Source organism: Quercus suber, unplaced genomic scaffold (genome assembly GCF_002906115.3).
Source record: "Quercus suber isolate HL8 unplaced genomic scaffold, Cork oak 2.0 scaffold_327, whole genome shotgun sequence".
In the NCBI taxonomy this organism is placed as follows: domain Eukaryota; kingdom Viridiplantae; phylum Streptophyta; class Magnoliopsida; order Fagales; family Fagaceae; genus Quercus; species Quercus suber.
Window position 1 is genome coordinate 106,918 of NW_027069780.1, and position 19,395 is coordinate 126,312.

The window sequence follows — 19,395 nt, forward strand, 5'->3', positions numbered from 1 at the left end:
GTGGACTTCACGAGGCCCAAAGGGCCGGGATGGGGTAACAAAATTTTTCCTGTCATGCGGGGCAGGATGGGAATAGGGCAAAATAAAACTCTGTTGGGCAGGAGGGAAGACCCCATCCTTCGCCCCGCCTCTCCCCACCCTATTGTCATCCCTAAACATGGACATTAGTTCAATTTTCAAATGAGGTTGAAATCTGAAAGACAATTTTGATTTGTTAATTTTCAAACTATGACTTAAATCTGCTGTTATTAAGGTGCTGAAATAGAAGCCAAATCCACACTCAAGGGTCACTTTTTTCATCTTCTTTTTGCTTCACATTTAGAGCAACTTCCTGCGTGAATTTGCTGAGTGGAGTCCACCAAAATTCTTTCTATTTTGACTCAAATTTCAGCTTTGGTAATTCAGCAGCATAGGATCTTGGTCAATCCAATGAGGAGTTTGGTGTCTGTTTTGTTATCAACTTTTTTGCTTTTTGCTAAAAGTTGGCTGAATTATAGTTGTTACCTTTACTAATTATAAAATATTTCTCTTTGCCTCCAGTTTCATGTTTCGATTCCCATGATCAAATTCCATTAAGAGCCCATTTGTTTCAGTTTATAAGTTGACTTCTTTATCTAATTTATGTATAGTTTTTTATGGCTTTAATTTTTTTTTAATTACAATTGTATTTTTATTCGACTTATATTTTAAGCCAATAAGTTTAAACTATCATAAAGAAACACTAAATCAAGAAAATACATGGATTAATTTTGTTAGAATAGCCTAAACTGGTATTATATTGTCAAAACAAAGAATGGTATAAAAAAAATGAGAAAGTTATTTATATAAAGTAACAGCATTTGATAGTCTGAGTACTCTGCACTTAATCATAATTTGCTTGTCATTGATCTTATAGTTTAGTGGTAGTGTCTAATCTCTCCATGACAAATATTGGATTTGGATACCCCTCATTTTTATTTTATAAAAAAAAAAAAAAAATTATTTGCTTAAAAATCATAGCTAGTGTGTAATTATGTGTACATATATATAATGTGTCAGAATAGATGCATCAAACTTCTTCTTAATCTCTCTCAAAAAAAAAACTTCTTCTTAACCACTTACTACATTAATACTTGTGTAGATCAACAAATCTTTGTTAGAACAAAAAGGTTGCCCCAAAATCAATATACTCATGTCCAAATTTGACTGGTCCACTTTCTATTCCAACAATCGTAATCTGCCACACTTTTTTTTTTCATGTGACATGATATACTGATATATGATTTTTTCCCCCCTGTTTAGGAAAATGCATACTAATGTNACCACTAGTTTGGTTATAAGGCATGAACCAATGGCATTAGAGTACCACTAGTTTGGTTAAAGCAGTTGGGTATTTGGTAATTACATTTTGACCATTTGTGACTAATGCAGAATTAATTTAGTTACATAACGTTAGTAGTAGCTCTATGTTTATTTATTTTTTTAACTTTTTTTTTTGGAATTTGTTTGTAAATAACTCTTTTTAGAGCACATCAAGAATAATTTTGAAAAAATGGATTAAATAATCTCAATGGCACATGAATCATAATGGGTGAGAGAGTTTCAACTTCTTCCTCCCCACAACCCATTATTGACGCTCTGTAAATTTTTTCTAACAATCTGTTTTTGTTTTAGATTTCAGCAAGTTCAGTCGGTCCTAGAACTCATTTCTGAAGTAGTTGGGACTCTTGACCTCATTCTTGTTCTACTCCTACGGTTAATAAGCAATCTTCACCAAAAAATCTCAATGGCAGATGAAGGGTGAGAAAGTATTTCAACTTCTTTCTCCCCATAACCCATTATTAATGCTCTGTCAATTTTACTGTTATTCTAATAATTCCATTTTGTTTCAGATTCCAGCAAGTTGTGTCAGTCCTAGAACTCATTCATGATGTAGTTGGGTCCCTCGTCAACTTTGTTGTTCTACTCCTACTACTGATACGCATATGCAGAAGGATTTGGTCCATTTGGACTGCAAGACAACCTATTGTTGTTGCCAATGACCACCAGAACGTAGTCCCACTTGCTGATATTAACTATGGCCAGAACGATACCCCACCTATTGACGCTGAAGCTGATGCTACCAATGGGCAAAACGATGTAATTGTGAATTAGGAACTGAACATCTAAACTCACCGATTTCGAGAAAACCTATCTTGTACATGTAGACACCATGCACAGAGAGAATTTGCCTCATTCCAATTGAAAAAAAAAAAGAAAAAAAATCACCAAATACAAATAGACAACAACCGCTGTCAAAAATGGTTTGTAAGTGATACAAAAATAAAATCAAATGAAGTACTTAACCATCTGGATTTCTTTCTGTTTAAAGCCACATTTCTCATAGAACGCTCTATTCTCCAAACTGCAGTCCAGAATCACCTTATAACATCCCGTCAAACGAGCATGCTCTGTGAGGAAGGCAATAATTTTCTTGCCTAGTTTCAACCCTCGAGCATTGGAGTCAACCACAACATCTTCAATGTGCCCAACTTTGCCACAATTCCTCAAAAACTTTTTCTCAATGAAAATGCTCCAAGTTGCAATAATTTTCCCAGAAGATTCGTCTTCTACCACGGAAATAATGTGGTCATCTCCAAGGGCGCTGAGCTCCCAAAATCGATCTTCAAAATCTTTGTCAGATACAGAGTCACAAACAGTTAGTTGCCTCAGCAGCTCTATGAATCCTTTGTTTTTGTCTGAGAACTGTAATTTTCGGACCTGAAACCTCTGTTCTTCGCTAGACGAGTTACTGGCACGCATCTTTTTTCGAAAGTACTTTAGTTCTTTGCCTAACTTATTAGGAACAAAAGGAAAATAACGAGGACAAGGCAGATCAACGAATGATGACCAAAAATAATAATAATAATAATAAAAAAGAATGTCATACGAAACAAAAAAATCAACAAGAAACAAAAGATTAATACAATAGAATGTTGAATATAACGAGGACAAGGCAAAAAAAAGAGAACCTGGAGTTCACCGTTGTTGTGAAGATGCGAGAACGTTTTCTCCCTTTCTCCACCAAACAACACACAAACCAATTTTATTTTCTATTTTCTCTTCAAACTTTTCAATTTACTATATTTCACCTCCAAACAAACACATCCAGAATATTTGTTTAGAAACAGTTTATTTAGCTAAAACTAAAAACTTTTTGCTGTACAGTAGGACCTATTAATAGTACCAAAAAGTATAATGACACTCATAAATAGTAACAAAAAAAAAAAACTAAGGTTGCGTTTGGTTTTGGCTTAAAAAGCCAGTTTTTTTACTATTTAATTTATTTTTGCTACTATTTATGGGTCTTATTGTACTTTTTGATATTATTCATGGGTCTTACTGTATTATTTTAACTACTTTTTAATTTTATCTACAGTATTTTTAGTAAAAATCTTTTAATTTTAGCTAAATAAATTGTTTTGAAATGTACTTTAAATAGTAAAAAAAATTTGTTTTTTAAGTCAATGGCAAACAATGAGTGTGTGCATGCGTGTGTGGATTATGAACTTTTTGGCTTATGGTCGTGGGTACTATGATAACTGAAATATAGGTGTCAATAAATATGCCTTTTCTTTTATTGGCCATGCCGGGTTGACATGTACTTATTCTCTAGTTCAAATGGTGAAAACCGTCTCCAATATAATGGTCCTCATGTGTGTAATGTGACTAATTAGTAGTGACCATCATCCTCTTTACTAAACATTGATTCATAAATTGTATCCCAAGAAGGAAAAAAGACAATGTGGATATAAATGGCAGTACTCATCTTTGTACCATTTTGAACAGGCTTATTCTTTCATTGAAATCTCAGCCTTTCATATAGAATTTGGTCTTAAAAGCAATAACTGAGACATAGGACATGGTATTATCTACTTGGAATTTAATCTCTCATTCTCATCTTGTCAACAAAGTCTCAAGGTCCTTGGATTAATACTATGTCACTCCCTTAGTCACTATGTCTCAAGGTCCTTGGATTAATACTCTCTTAGTCACTCCCTAAAGAATATGAGAAATACTATGTCTATAACATTTTCACGATACTGTTATAATAAATTTTAACTAACAAGATGTTATGGGTTGTTATTAGTGAGCAAAAAATTAATTTTAGTAGCAAATTTAAATTAGGACAAAGTTTAGCTACAAAATTGGTTGTAGCCTTAGGCTACAAACTCACTCAATAAAATAAATATTATTGCATATTTTGAAAATCTAACCGTTGAATTATATGTTCTTTACACTCTTAATACACATGACAATTTTTGTATCAATCGGATATTATTTACTATATAATCTATAATCTTATATTTTATGCATAATTTTAAATTACAAAAATTTGTAATTTAAAAATTTATTGATGACATAACTATTGATCTTTAATTTACTTGAAATTTTGCAAACATGGAGAATATAAGAAGAAGATGTAATCCAATGGTGGATTTGTCAAAATTCACCTCAAATAAAAAGATATTGAGTTAGTTTGTAACCTAAGGCTACAATCGATTTTGTAGCTAAACTTTGTCCTTTAAATTATAACCAATAATAATTTACCACCTATGATTTGTCGTAAAAATCTAGCTAACACTAAAAAAAAAAAAAAAAAAATAATTTACCACCTATGACTTGTTGTAAAAATATAGCACTAAAAAAAAAATTAAAAAAAAAAAAAGCTTCATAGCACTTCTATATAGGCTTCTTGCATATCACTAATAATACCTGATGGTATGTTCAATGAGCTACTCTTTTTTTTCTTTTTCATTTTTTGAATATGTTCAATGGGTTATTGGGGAAGAATAAAACCATATGTCGTAAACCAATGTTATCATTAACAAGTTTTTTATGTCAAAACTTGTCACACATCCTTTGTAGGTATAAAATTGTCATTCAATAAAAATAAATAAATAATTGTAGGTATAAAAATGAAAGAAAATTATAAGTCATATTTTTGGTAAAGAGTAATGACATTTGGGGTCAAATTCCATTTTCCCCAACTATCAAATTATTTTTAAAAAAAATAGTTGCAATCGAGACTTTTCGCAATCACTTATGAACTCAAGATTCATCTAGTAAATAATTCGATATGGAAATCAGCACATGCCTGCTTAATGCACATTTAAACAATTCAATCCAATCAAATCCACCCAAATTATATCATACATAACCTTACAGGTGGATAGCTAATAGGTATCGTGCATCTTTCTTGTATTTTCATTTGTTTTCTTTTTGAAAAGTCTCATATTTTAAACTATGAAAACGTAATTGTCCATTTTGATGCTAGTTGGATTTGATGGTAAAATGTATCTCTTTTATTCCTCCCTAAGCTTTGGGAGTTCCTATTGGAGATGGTCCGTGTTCCCCACTTTGTGGAACAAGACTTATTATTTTGTTTTGAAAAATGTATCTATCCTTTTTTTTGAGAACTTTTTGAGGGCAGTGTCATGGTCACTCTTTCATGTATAATTGACTATCATTCATTGTTGGATGCTGTGGTCTCTTCACCAGTGGATCCAGTCTGGACCCTTGTTAAATCACATTTTAATGACAAATGAGGAAAGCCTGGTAAATATAAACTATTGATAATTTGCTGTCATCTAGGGAGAGATTATATGTTATAAAAACACTCACAAGCTTCTGTATCAAAGAAATCGTTTTCATAAAAAAGTGAAAACAACTCATCACAATTCGAGAAAATACTGCTAAGATTTAGTATCTACAACTATAAATCATCACTTAGTTTACAAAGATACACATTTTTTTATATATTAATATTTCCTAAAATGATAAGTCAATGTCTAAGGAAACTATGATTATGAACATTAGCCGGCCTCCTTGCATTATAAGCTGGCCGTGCACTATGTTGTGTTGTCTGTCTTTAGGGATTAACTCACATACCCAAAACAAGGCCATTTGTCTATTCAAATAGTGTTGCAACTTAAAAAAGAGGTTAAAATCTCCCTTTGGTTGAATAAAGAAGGATTGTATGACGCTATTAACTTTAAAATTTGATGAGTCAACAAAATGTATTGACATTTTTTCAAACTAGAACAATAGACCCTCCTGTTCTTATGCATAATGTTGCTAGTCCTTGTACCTTTACAATTACAAGACCTCAACTCAGACAAAACAAAGAGAACCTTGAACCTATATTTCGATTGTTCTGATCCTGTAGAGCAACTTGGACTATACTAAACAGAACCTTTAACAACTAATCTTTTTCATTTTTTTTTAAAGATCCGATAAGATTTCAAATTTATGAGGTTTACTTTATAATAATTGTTCTTTACTATTTAGTCAAGGCACCAAAATAAACTTTTTTTTTTATTTAATTAAGCAAGCTTAAAACCTAGGCTTGACAAGAGAATTTACAGGTTAGTTTAATCGGTAATCCACCTTAGACTAATTAACTAAACTAAAATACAGGCGGAAGAGGCAAAGTATAGTGACTAAAAAACCAACAATGGACGCCAACTACAATGTAGCCCTTGTTCTTTGCTTCTCCTCTATATGCTCTCCTTCCCTTCCTCTTCACCACTTCCATTTCAAGCTCAAGCCACATTTCCACACCATCACACTCCTCCATCAATGGCTGACTCCTCCTTTGAAATGGAATTCTACTCTCCCTCAAGCCACCAAAACCACCTCCATCTCACACCCACCAGCTCACACTTTGGCACTTCTTCTAGCCCTGATCATCACAGGTCCCATACTCCCACCCCTAGAAGAACCCGAAACAGACCTCCGGCCACACCTTTTGCCTCAGACAATGACATGTCATGGCAAGGTGAACTATCATGGCAGTTTGAGCCTACTAGCTGGCATGCTAGTAGCAACTTAAGTGCAGCTTTAAATCCATGGACTCCAATGCCCCCCCTCAGAGAGTCGTATATTTCGTCGTTCAGCCAATGACTATTACCATTCTCGATCAAAAGGCTTTCGAGACTTTAGAAGTCCATATCATGATTATTCAGGCTATGGGGCTGTTTCTGCAGGGAGGCTTGAGCTTCGAAGTTATGTTGCTAGAGATGGCGAGAGTCCATTTTATGGAAACAGTTTCATTTCTGGTGAATGTAGGCCTCGTGGGGTTTCAACAGTGGACATTAGAGATGGAACTGGTAGTGGTCCTTCGGCTACGAAAGATGAGCTTAATATGATTAAATATGAGTCTCAAGAACATAAATTTCTTAATGGCTCGTCTCATAAAGGTAATTATCATCATCATGGTCATGACCTATCACACCTTGGTGAGCAATCTCGTTATGATCACCGTGGTCATGAAATTTCAAATATTGGACACCATGGTGAGCAATATAGTTATGTGCACAATGGTCATGGGATATCACATGGGGGTCAGCAAACTCCAAGTCATCATTATAGGGGTGATGATCAGTACAATGACAGTAATAAGGTTTCGGCGTATGAGGAAGATGATGATGATGAGGGTGATGATCAATTGGGCTGCTTGGCTTGTTCAAGTATTCAACAAGGTGGGATATATTTCTTGTGATCTTGGGTTGTTTGGGAGCTCTGATTAATGGAGGATCCCTTCCTTGGTATTCTTATCTTTTTGGAGAGTTTGTGAATAAGATTGCCACAGAATCGCCAAATGGAGAAAAAGGCCAGATGATGAAGGATGTAGAGAAGGTACACAACTTTCTGTATAAATAACCTTTTCCCCCCTAGTGCCATTATTTTTAGAGTGAAATAACAGGTACCATTTGCCCCTCCAGCCTCAGAAGGGAGGTCTATGGGTATAGAACCGTGGAAGATAAAGGATTGAAAATGGAGGATTAGCCTTACTATGCAACTCAATGTTCCACCTGATAAAGTTTTAATTGTTACAAAAACATAAAACTTAAGACCACTTGCTCTAATACCATGATAAATTTTCAATTGTTCTAAAAGTTTAAGCCGTTAGGAAAATGTAAATTTAATCATTTAACTATTATTCCAACAAAACTGAAAGGATAAATTAATAGGTTACATTCTAAAATTCTTAAATATTTTGTTGTAATGAACCAAAAGAATGAGTCAGAATATATTTTGACTAACTGGAAATTAATCATCTTTTCTTTGAAATTTTCAATTCTTAGGTAGGTCTAATTATGACTGGATTATTAGCAATTGTGGTCGTTGGAGCATACCTGGGTAAGAGGGAGATTACAGAATAAAGACCTACAATACTTCATCTTCATTTTCCTTCGTAACTTTTAGAGCCTTTTTTTGTAAGACTTGAATATCTTCAAAAGTAATACCAGAGTGTACTGTTTTCTATATCTCAAAATTTGCAGAGATCACTTGCTGGAGACTGGTTGGAGAGAGATCTGCTCAATGAATAAGAACAGAATATCTAAGAGCAGTTCTGCGACAGGATATTGGCTTTTTTGACACAGAAATCAGCACTAGTGATTTCATGCATGTGATGTTGCCCAAATACAAGAAGTGATGGAGAGAAGGTTAAACCTCAATGTTTCAAAAAAATATTTCACATTCCCTTTCATTATAATTTGTTGTTTGCTTCATAATTACAAGATAATCTCATATGAAGTATTTGTTTGGAGAATTAAGCCAGCAGTATGTCTATGTTTATAGAAAAGCTAAGTAGCATGTTATAAAGACAAATAGCATTAACAAATTTGCACCTCCTTTTTTTTTTTTTTTTTTTTTTTTTTTTTTTTTTGTGTGTGTTTTTAACTGTAGATGGCACACTTCATCCACCATATATTTACCTTCATCTGTGGATATACTGTTGGATTTTTGAGGTCATGGAAAGTATCTCTAGTAGTCTTCTCAGTCATCCCATTGATGATGTTCTGTGGTATTGCTTACAAAGCTATTTATGTAGGTCTAGCTGCAAAAGAAGTGGTAAGTAGAAAAGAGAATAACATAATAGGAAAGCTGGTAGTGTGGTAGAGCAAGCCATCAGTTCAATCAGAACTGTATTTTCATTTGTAGCCGAGGATAAACTGACTGCAAGATATGCTGAATTGTTGACAAAATCAATGCTTCTTGGGGCAAAGCTTGGCTTTGCTAAGGGTGCAGGAACTGGAGTAATCTATTTGGTTACTTATTCAACATGGGCATTGGCTTTCTGGTATGGAGGTATCTTGGTTGCTAGGGGAGAGATCTCTGGAGGTGCTGCCATTGCTTGTTTCTTTGGTGTCAATGTTGGGGAAGGTAATAAGCTTGATATCCACTTTCTTAAGAAATTACTAAGAATCATGCAAACTAATTCCATTAAATGAAAATTAGTTTCTCAATTACATGTGCCTTTTATAACATTATCCTACACATTGCATCTATAATATCTAAAAGCTGAAGCATAACATTTATTGTTGTTATACTCCTTTAAGCAACATCAATGTAGCATTTCGGTCCAACTGGTCCAATTTGGTCCAGTCCAATCCATTTCAGTCCATTTAGGTCTAATTCGGTCCAGATCGGTCCATTTTAGTCCATTTAGGTCACTTCAGTTCGTTTGGTCCACTTTGGTTTATTCAGTCTAGGTCGGTCCATTTTGATCCATTTAGGTCTACTACGGATTATTTCAGTCTAATTCGGTTTAATCGGTCCATAAAGTCAACTTTGGTCTATTCGGTCCATTTCTGTCCACTTTGGTCTATTTGGTCCACTTCGGGTGACTTTGGTCCATTAGGTTCTCTTCAGTTCATTTCAGTCTACTTCGGTCCATTTCAGTCCATTTAGGTCTACTTCAGTCCACTTTGGTCCATTTCAATCCATTTAGGTTACTTCAGTTCATTTGGTCCATTTCGATCCATCTAGGTCTACTTCGGATTATTTTGGTCTAATTCAGTCTACTTTGGCCTATTTGGTCGATTAGGTTCTCTTTGGTCTATTTTGATCTACTTTAGTCCATTTCAATCGATTTCGGTCTACTTCAGTCTACTTTGGTCCATTTCAGTCTAATTCAGTCCATTCAGCCTAACTCAGTTCATTTGGTCCATTTCGATCTATTTCAGTCTATTTAGGTCCATTTTAGTCTACTTCCATTCAGTCCATTTCGTTGATATTTTGGAAGTAGAAGATTTTGTAGAAAGAGGGGCTGCTTCATTGTGTCACATTCTTAGTGTGATTTTGGTAGGTTCTTGATAAAATTACATTTTTATTATGTTATTAAAGTCTTGTATATTTTTTTCTTCGTGATAAATTTACTTATATATGTTTTCTCTTTAGGTCATTCAAGACATATAGAATATAAATCATTTGTAAGGAGTATTAGAAACAAATCCCAACCAAGCATTACATTATTTATAAAATATATTGCTTTATATAATAAATTGAATTTAAAGTGCATTATGTTTTCTTTAAAAAAAAAACCTTACAAAATTTTAAACACTTTTAAATAACAAATATAAATAACTTAATTTAGAAAATCTAATATATTCAACTATATTTTGTTAGAAAATAATCACATCATTTTAAGAAGAGTTTGGAATTAACACTAATTGGTCTTAACTACTATTTTCATTTTCACTTAACGAAAAAACAAATCGTCAAATTTTTCTGATCAACCCATTGACATTAAAATGATTCTGAAATTTTCTTGAAAAGGCACCAAATCTTCTACAATGTTCTTAGTACTTGACATGAAAGATACGTGTCTACATTTTCACAGGGGCTTGGCATTGTCGCTACCATACTATGCTCAATTTGCACAAGGAATTGTGGCGGCAAGCCAGGTGTTTGAAATTATAGACAGAGTTCCAGAGATGGATCCCTACAGCCCTGAAGGGAGGGCAATCAAAAGTGTTCATAGAACGATTGAGTTCAAAGGCATTACTTTCGCATACCCATCTAGTCCCAATGCTCAAATTCTCAGTTCTCTTCATCTGGTGATTCCATCTCATAAGACTCTTGCATTGGTTGGTGCAAGTGGCTTTCCACCATTTTTGCTCTTAGAGAGAGGTTCTATGACCCTATCATAGGTAAGCTTATGATCATATTATGCAAAAGTGTTGCCATTACTACATTTCACTCCTGATTTGGTTAGAGTATCAAAACTTTTGGCAGGAACAATCACCTTGGATGGTCATGATTTAAGGACACTGCAAGTCAAGTGGCTAAGAGACCAGATAGGTATGCTTGGTCAGGAGCCAGCTCTTTTTGCCACAAGCATAATAGAAAATGTGATGATGGGGAAGGAGAATGCTACCAAGAAAGAGGCAATTGCGGCTTGCGTTGCAGCGAATGCTCACAGATTCATCACTGACCTCCCACTAGGCTATGATACTCAGGTCCAATCAGACATAGTTAACAACATATACATAGACCGTTATACATATATAAATACTTACAAAATACATTCATAGTCTACCTTGGTTTAATTACTTTACTTGGACAGGTTGGAGACAGGGGAACCCAGCTCTCAGGTGGTTAGAAACAGCGAATTGCACTCGCTCGTGCCATGATCAAAGACCCCAGCATCCTTCTCTTGGATGAGCCTACCAGTGCACTAGACCCTGAGTCTGAGACCATAGTCCAACAGGCCATTGACAAGATTTGCTCTGGCAGAACCACAGTTGTCATTGCTCACAAGCTAGCAACAGTAAGAAATGCTCATACCATTGTGGCTCTTGACCGTGGTTCTGCTGTAGAAAATGGCAACCATAATCAGCTTATGGAAAAAGCCAGGGCCTACAATAGCCTTGTCAAGCTTGCTTCTGATGCAGTTTCAAACCGCACTTCAAAAAATAATACTGGAAAAGGTTCTGAGTTGTCTATGAATGAGAAATCCGCTTATGATGTATCGGGATCAAAGCACTTAAATGATGTTTCAAGGTCGAATTACCTAAAGTCTATGCAAGATGAAGAACTAGAAGAGAAGGAAGAAAAGCAAGAAACAAATCCAGAAAATTATAAACTTTCAGAAGTTTGGAAGTTACAAAGACCAGACATTTTCATGTTACTATTAGGATTTCTCTTGGGATTGCTTGCAGGTGCAGTTCTATCTATTTTTCCTCTAATTCTTGAACAAGCCCTTCAGTTAAATGTTGCTGAACCCCCATCAAAGATGAAACAAAAAGTCGGTGACCTTTGTTTAGTAATTGTTGGGCTTGGCTTTGGGTGTATGATCTTCATTACAGGACAGCAAGGTTTGTGTGGTTGGGCTGGAACAAATCTCACAATAAGAGTGAGAGACCTCTTATTCCAATCTATATTAAAGCAAGAACCTGGTTGGTTTGATTTTGAAGAAAACTCCACTGGGGTACTTTTCTCAAGGCTCTCAATTGGTTGTACTAGTTTTCATTCCGTCCTTGGCGATCGTCTATCAGTCTTATTAATGGGATTGAATTCAGCTGCAGTTGGACTTGGTACAAGCTACTTGAGTTTGATCATAAATATTGGACCAAGACTTGATAACAAATCATATGCCAAAGCTAGCAATATTGCAGCTGGTGCAGTTTCAAACATTAGAACAGTCACAACATTTTCAGCTCAAGAACAGTTAATAAAGTCATTTGACCAAGCCTTATCAGAGCCTAAGAAAAAATCAGTGAAAAGGTCACAAATTCAAGGCCTAACACTTGGCTTCTCTCGTGGTGCCATGTACGGAGCATATACCTTAATCCTTTGGTATGGTGCACGCCTTGTCCAAGAAGACACAACAAACTTTGGGGTGGTATATAAGATATTTCTCATTCTTGTTTTGGGCTCATTTTCTGTTGGACAATTAGCTGGTCTAGCCCCAGAAACTTCCATGGCTGCAACAGCAATTCCAGCAATACTCAACATCATTAATCGTAGGCCATTGATTGGTAATGATCAACGAAAAGGCAGAAAGATTGAAAGGTCAAAGCCAGTGGATATTGAGTTCAAAAGGGTGACATTTGCATACCCTTCTCGGCCAGAGGTGGTTGTGTTAAGTGATTTCAACATAAAGGTCAAAGGTGGAAGCATGGTGGCCTTAGTGGGGGGAAGTGGATCAGGAAAATCAACAGTAGTATGGTTGATACAAAGATTTTATGATCCAATTCAAGGGAAGGTAATGATGGGAGGTATTGATTTGAGGGAATTTGATGTTAAGTGGTTGAGAAGGCAAACAGCTTTGGTGGGTCAAGAGCCTGCATTGTTTGCAGGGACCATAGCAGAAAATATTGCATTTGGGGATCCAAATGCGTCATGGGCTGAGATCGAAGAGGCTGCTAAGGAAGCTTACATTCACAAGTTCATCAGTGGCCTCCCTGAAGGCTTGAAACTCAGGTATGGCATAAATACTGGGATTATCATAAGATCTAACATAATACATTCCCTTAAAGGTTTGATCAAGGGGAGATGAAATTTTAATTAGATGGCTTATAAGTTATAAGGGACCTTATATGATACACCATAGCAAGTGACCAATCTATAATTACCTTACCATTTCTTTTAATTTTCTCTACTTACATGTGACCTACCCTTGGTTAGTCTCTTGAGAAGTCATAGCCGATTCCAAAATTTTAGGACTAAAGCTTGATTATTGTTGTTTTTTTATAGGTTGGTGCAAGTGGGGTCCAGTTATCAGGTGGGCAGAAACAAAGGATTGCAATAACAAGGGCCATACTGATGAGATCAAGGGTGCTACTACTAGATGAAGCTAGCAGTGCACTGGACTTGGAGTCAGAGAAGCATGTCCAAGATGCATTAAGGAAGATTACTAAGCGAGCCACCGCAATCATAGTGGCCCATCGCCTTAATACGATCAAAGAGGCCGAAAAGATTGCTGTTGTGAGAGATGGTGCAGTTGTGGAGTATGGGGACCATGAGACACTCATGGCTTCCCATGTTAATGGTGTGTTTGCTAGCTTGGTTCGTGCAGAAACTGAAGCCAATGCATTTTCCTGAGCAATATATTTTATTCATATCTTCATTTTATAAAGTTTGCTTCGCATGAATAGAGTAACTTTAGCTTCATTTTGTTATTAAACATTTTTTTTTTTTTTGTAATTTTAATGATTGTGATTTGTGATTGATAGCTGATATATAATGTGCAACCATCAAGTGGAGAGTTTGAACTGACTATTATATCTATTTACATCAAGTAACATCAGATGATTCAGGTCCTACATTTTTATTAGATTTGTAATTGGGCCAATGGATTTGGATTGGTTGAAACTTACACTTGGGGTAGGTGTACTAATGAGTTCCTTTTATTTTCCTTTCTTTTCTTGTGTCAGAAGGGGACAAAAGAAAAGAGACTTGGCTTCCTTATTACTTTTTCCATGAATCTAAGCTGAGCCTTGATAAGTATTAGGTAATAGTTCACTTTCAGTAGCCTTAGTTGAGAGAATGCTCGGTATAGGACTATATTAATTTTAATTTTGTTTTATTCCGTTTAGGAAGTCAATTGTATGTTATTTTAAGTCTTATATTATAGTTAATAAAGTTAATTAGTATCAAGTTTTTCTTTTTTTCCTGAGTTAACATATTGGTATGAGAGCTAATTGTTCTACAATCTACATCAATATGTTTATCCAAAAAAAAAAAGGTCACATTTTTATCCCATTTCTTATGTGTCATATGTGCAAGTTCTCTAGTCAAATTAAAATGATTAAGTTTATCAAAAAATTTAAAATGATTAAATACTGCATTAATGACTGAAGTAGACATTGGAATCCCTTTACCTTTCCCAATGGCTCCCTTTCCTCTAACGTAAAAGGAAATGCAACCTGGAAAATACCAACCTCAATCAACTGACTAGAATGCCCATTGACGGTGCTAATAAAGCTCCAACATGATGCTCCACTAAAGGAGGGGCAGATTTGTCATTTTAAATCAAAGGACCACATAATTCAAACATGTAAATATTGTCTCTTGGCTTGAAAGCCAAGAGAAAGTTGATAATTACGTGCCTGACATGCAAAGCTATAGAAGCTCTTGTTTAAGCCTTAGACCAATACAATAAGACTCACTTTGTGTCTTCAAGCTACAGTTGTTTTACTTCTTTATGCAAAACTTTGTTCTTTCACTCAGAGAAGGACCTCTTTTTTTTTTCTCTTGGCTCTTTATGCTCTGACTCTCTCTCTCTCTCTCTCTCTCTCTCAGGTACTTATACATCTTTCTTGCTCATGTCAATATTTTTATTCATTCCAAAGCACATCATTGTGACACATACAGCTTAATATACTATTTATTCATTTTAGAAAGAAAAAAAAAATCCAATACTTGCTTTCTTGGTTTAATTCTTGTTTGTCAATGAATATAGCCTTATGATGTTTCAAGCATTATAGTTTTTTTTTCCCCCCCAGTTTATTTTGTGGCAGATTGTCTAGCCCGATAGGGTGCAAAACATTTAAAACTTTCGTACTTGATTTTTTTGAATGATTAGTCCAATTCAGTACCTTCATTTGTTAGGCAATTTTATTACTATTACCACACACTTGAATGAAACCTTATTAATAATAGGAAGCTATAGACAGAAAGTGTCAATCTAATTTTCCTAGAAAAATCTTACACATCATGAAAAATGTGGCAGTCTTTGACATGAAGGAATGCATAGGATTAATATTTGTAATGTATGAGGTAAATTTCATGGAATAAACATATAACTCTGATTAGTTAATGGCATGAACTTCAATGCATCATTCAGGTAGACATTACAAATTTGGATATTCAGAAGACGAGGGAAAAGAATGGCATCGCTTACTCCTGGAGTACTACTAAAGCTTCTTCAGAGTATAAATTCCAATGTAAAAGTACGTGGAGAATATCGATCCGTTCTACTGCAAGTGATTAGCATTGTGCCTGCCTTAACTGGGTCTGACTTGTGGCCTAATCAAGGCTTCTTCATAAAAGTCTCTGACTCGTCTCATTCAACATATGTCTCACTATCAAGAGAAGACAATGAGTTCATCTTGAACAACAAGTTGCAACTTGGGCAGTTTTTCTATGTTGATAGGGTGGAAGCTGGAAGACCAGTTCCTATTCTTGTTGGAGTGAGACCGGTCCCAGGACGCCACCCTTTTGTGGGGAATCCAAAGGATTTGATGCAAATGTTAGAGCCATCAGAGGGTCCAGTCCAGTCTGATAATGAAGGAACAAATGGCACAAAATTGAATGAGTTATTGGAAGTGAAGGAGGAAAGCTCAAGGCAGAAAATTGTTATCAAAGAGGAAAAGGCAGCTGTTGCATCCAGGTACATGCAGGGTGTTTTGACACCAAATAATACCAAGGCAATTGGGGCAGAATCAAATGAAGGTGGGAAGAGCAATGAGAATGAGAATGTTGGAGCAAGTAAGAAGATTGGATTAGTGAAAGGAAAGCAGCAAGAGCTGAAAGGTCAGGTATGATTCTTGCTTGTTTGACATATATTCCAATCTTAAAGGAAGAAATAAACAGTTCTAGGACTTTTTTTATCCTGCCTTGTTTGTCTAGGCAATATTTGTTGGAAATTATATCAGTATAGTAACAATTGAAAAGCCATTGGAAAATTTTAGAATATAAAAAAAAAAAAAAATTAAAAATAATAATAAATATATGTGCACCATTAGGATGTCATGTTTTTATGCAGTACAACCCTGAAATCCTAATGTAATTAGATTCTGCAAAGCTCCTGATACAATAAAAATGTAAGGTGCATACAGTGAAATAAGTGAATTAATAAGAACTATTTATAGGAATTAGTAAAGAAACAGTTTCTATACATCAAAGGAAAATAGTGGTGTGCATTATTCAGAATTATTTAGGATTTATTGTCCCCTATATATATATAAAAATAAAAAAAAATAAAAACCCAATTCCAGACAATGATTCATGTCAATGGGACAATCAAATAAATGATACATGGTTCATGTGATGGGCTCAATGAAGAAATGTTAGTCAAATGAAGCTTAAATGTGTGTAAAAACCTATTTAGTGATAATCATTTGTACTATCATTACAGACACGCTCAATGACTCCTTCACGAAATCGATCTGATGCACTTTCATCAAAGCCAGACGTAGCTGTATCTGACAACAAGGAGACTGCAGTGCCTTCGAAGAGCACTCCTGCAAAACGTACTTCAAGTAAACAGGAAAACATGAACTTTAATTTTTTATCAAACAATAAAGATAAAAACCAATCAGCTGAGGCAATTTTATGGGCTTCTCTACCTGCTAAACTTTCGAAGCCAGGGAAGGTAACTTTCCTTGTTTCCTCCACTTCCATTAATCATTTTTTATTCTTATACAACTTCTATAGTTCATAAATTAGTTATATGGTTACTGTTTCATCTGCCACATTGACCATTCAATGGAAATCTTTTGCTGCTTCTTTTTTGGTAGCATATATGGCAGTACTTAATTTGAAGAAATACAATCATCCTGCTGCATTTCACTAAAATTATGGCCAAATATGCCTTGCATTGCCTACTATCTGACCAAATGGACTATCTGTTATCAGTTTTTGTTGACTGAGTAGATGGCCTATTTATCAATTTAAAATTGACATGGGAAAAATACCTTAAAACAGCAAAATATCACAATTTCTTTACAATCATTAAGTAATTCTTCTTTCTTTTCCTTTATTAAAATTTTATAAGGGAATGCTTAGAAGGAGAAATTTAGCTTCTTTGGTTGCAGCAGAAGCTCAAAAGGAGGCATCCACAGCTGCAACTCTTGTCAAGTGCCTCAAGTAAGTTCATTTCATGACAAAATCATTCATTTCAAAAATATATCACCATAAAGGAACCAGTTTATAATTATATCCAAGTCTTACTTGTGCATTTTTCTTTCAGTATGTTCGCTGATCTCTGCGCATATTCCTCACCAGAGAACCCCCACCTATATCTCACCAAGTTCTTCACACTATACCAGCTCATTGAACAACCAAATGTAGTAGATCCATTAAAGAATAAATCACTTCAGTTATTGACTCACCAATCTGCTCCAAACACAGACAAAACTAGCAAAAAGGCTGGTCTTATTCATGGTAAAAGTATGTTAAAGTCTCCAAAGCCCCCTATTGAGTTAAGTGGGACTGAGAAATTAGAATGGGCTAAAGGGGATGGTGCAAAAGAGATCAAAGAACTTAGAGAGGTTCTCTTAAATGAAACAAGATCTTGGTTTTTTAAATTTTTGGAGGGAGCATTGGATATCGGGTTTCGTGTAGTTACCCAAGAGAAGAAAGGTAAGGACAGTGCAGGACGGCGAATGGAGCCAGACAACCATATTGCTGTCACATTGTCACAGCTTAAGCATGCAAATGAGTGGTTGGATAAACTGAGAAGCAAATTGAGCTCTGAGAATGATGGATTAGCAGAGACAGTTGAGCGGTTGAAGCAGAAAGTTTATTCTTGTTTGCTTGCTCATGTAGAGTCTGCTGCATCAGCTCTGGAGAATCGTATTTGATTGATCAACAAAGGATGGTTTTAAAAACATTGTTTGTCTTATGATGTTTGAAAATAACTTATGGTTAAGGTGACGTGGATTGCTAACTACAGATGATAGGAGCCAAACAATGTTCTTGAAGTGTTGGCCAAACAGGTTTGTATTGCAAATTATTTATTAGTTTAGTTGTGTATGAAAATAATTAAGGCCACCAAAGGTCCATATTAATGTAAATGGTGTATGTGTGTGTGTGTGTGTTATTTCCTTAATGGATCCTCTACCTAATTTAAAGAATAAATAGAATGATATGTCAAGAATATGTAGGACAAATGATTATGTATGAAGATGAAACATTGTGATACTACGATCTTTTTTAGACCCTTAGCAAATGCATCTTTTGAAGTAGAAGTTTCAAGACAAACTTGCAGGCAACTTACCTCTTTTATTTCAAGGCCTGCTCAATGTATTTAACCTGTACTTGCAAGAAAGAGGGTCCAAGCTGGAGAGCTAGAGCACATGCAAAATTCTCAGATCTTCATTCTGATATATCTGGCATGTGCCCTGCTTCTCCAGCATGGCTCGCCCTCTCCCTATCTCCATTTCCTGGAGGCTGAAAGTTCAAAAGCATTGGTTAAATAGCTTATTGTTTAGACTTAGAACTGGCACTTTCCCTTAGCAAATGCATCTTTTGAAGTAGAAGTTTCAAGACAAACTTGCAGGCAACTTACCTCTTTTATTTCAAGGCCTGCTCAATGTATTTAACCTGTACTTGCAAGAAAGAGGGTCCAAGCTGGAGAGCTAGAGCACATGCAAAATTCTCAGATCTTCATTCTGATATATCTGGCATGTGCCCTGCTTCTCCAGCATGGCTCGCCCTCTCCCTATCTCCATTTCCTGGAGGCTGAAAGTTCAAAAGCATTGGTTAAATAGCTTATTGTTTAGACTTAGAACTGGCACTTATATGGTTGGTAGATATTAAACAACATTGTTGAATAATGGGATACAAGGAATTCCAAATACTTTTTGTATGTAGTAAAATGTACTTGTATGGTTATGATTAATGCTGTCCAAGGCT

At 35.3% G+C, this 19,395-nt stretch overlaps 2 protein-coding genes and 1 pseudogene across 3 annotated transcripts; 2 read left to right on the forward strand and 1 right to left on the reverse strand.

Annotated features, from left to right (window-relative positions):
- Positions 1–1,644: 1,644 nt before the first annotated feature.
- LOC112026896 (glucosamine 6-phosphate N-acetyltransferase) lies at positions 1,645–3,165 on the reverse strand. 2 transcript variants are annotated; one of them, XM_024059569.2, is made up of 2 exons: positions 2,991–3,165; positions 1,645–2,781 (listed from the first exon to the last, which is right to left on the reverse strand). In XM_024059569.2, exon 2 carries the CDS (start codon positions 2,779–2,781, stop codon positions 2,308–2,310), a length of 474 nt encoding a protein of 157 aa, XP_023915337.1. In that variant the 5' UTR covers positions 2,991–3,165; the 3' UTR covers positions 1,645–2,307. The 2 variants fall into 2 exon arrangements, with proteins under 2 accessions (XP_023915337.1, XP_065639131.1); XM_065783059.1 differs by having other exon boundaries at positions 1,645–2,810; positions 2,991–3,154.
- Positions 3,166–6,600: 3,435 nt separating this feature from the next.
- LOC112027144 (ABC transporter B family member 1-like) lies at positions 6,601–13,926 on the forward strand (annotated as a pseudogene).
- A 1,002-nt stretch (positions 13,927–14,928) lies between these two features.
- LOC112013100 (uncharacterized) lies at positions 14,929–18,637 on the forward strand. Its single transcript, XM_024045488.2, has 5 exons — positions 14,929–15,057; positions 15,602–16,295; positions 16,895–17,131; positions 17,534–17,625; positions 17,729–18,637. Exons 2-5 carry the CDS (start codon positions 15,645–15,647, stop codon positions 18,339–18,341), a joined length of 1,593 nt encoding a protein of 530 aa, XP_023901256.2. The 5' UTR covers positions 14,929–15,057; positions 15,602–15,644; the 3' UTR covers positions 18,342–18,637.
- Positions 18,638–19,395: the final 758 nt, after the last annotated feature.

Bases quoted from the DNA above. Each gene is read 5' to 3' on its own strand.
- LOC112026896 (XM_024059569.2), bottom strand. From the start codon at position 2,781: ATGCGTGCCAGTAACTCGTCTAGCGAAGAACAGAGGTTTCAGGTCCGA.
- LOC112013100 (XM_024045488.2), top strand. From the start codon at position 15,645: ATGGCATCGCTTACTCCTGGAGTACTACTAAAGCTTCTTCAGAGTATA. The intron at 17,132-17,533 runs GTAACTTTCCTT...AAATTTTATAAG, and splicing joins AACTTTCGAAGCCAGGGAAG to GGAATGCTTAGAAGGAGAAA. The intron at 17,626-17,728 runs GTAAGTTCATTT...TTTTTCTTTCAG, and splicing joins ACTCTTGTCAAGTGCCTCAA to TATGTTCGCTGATCTCTGCG.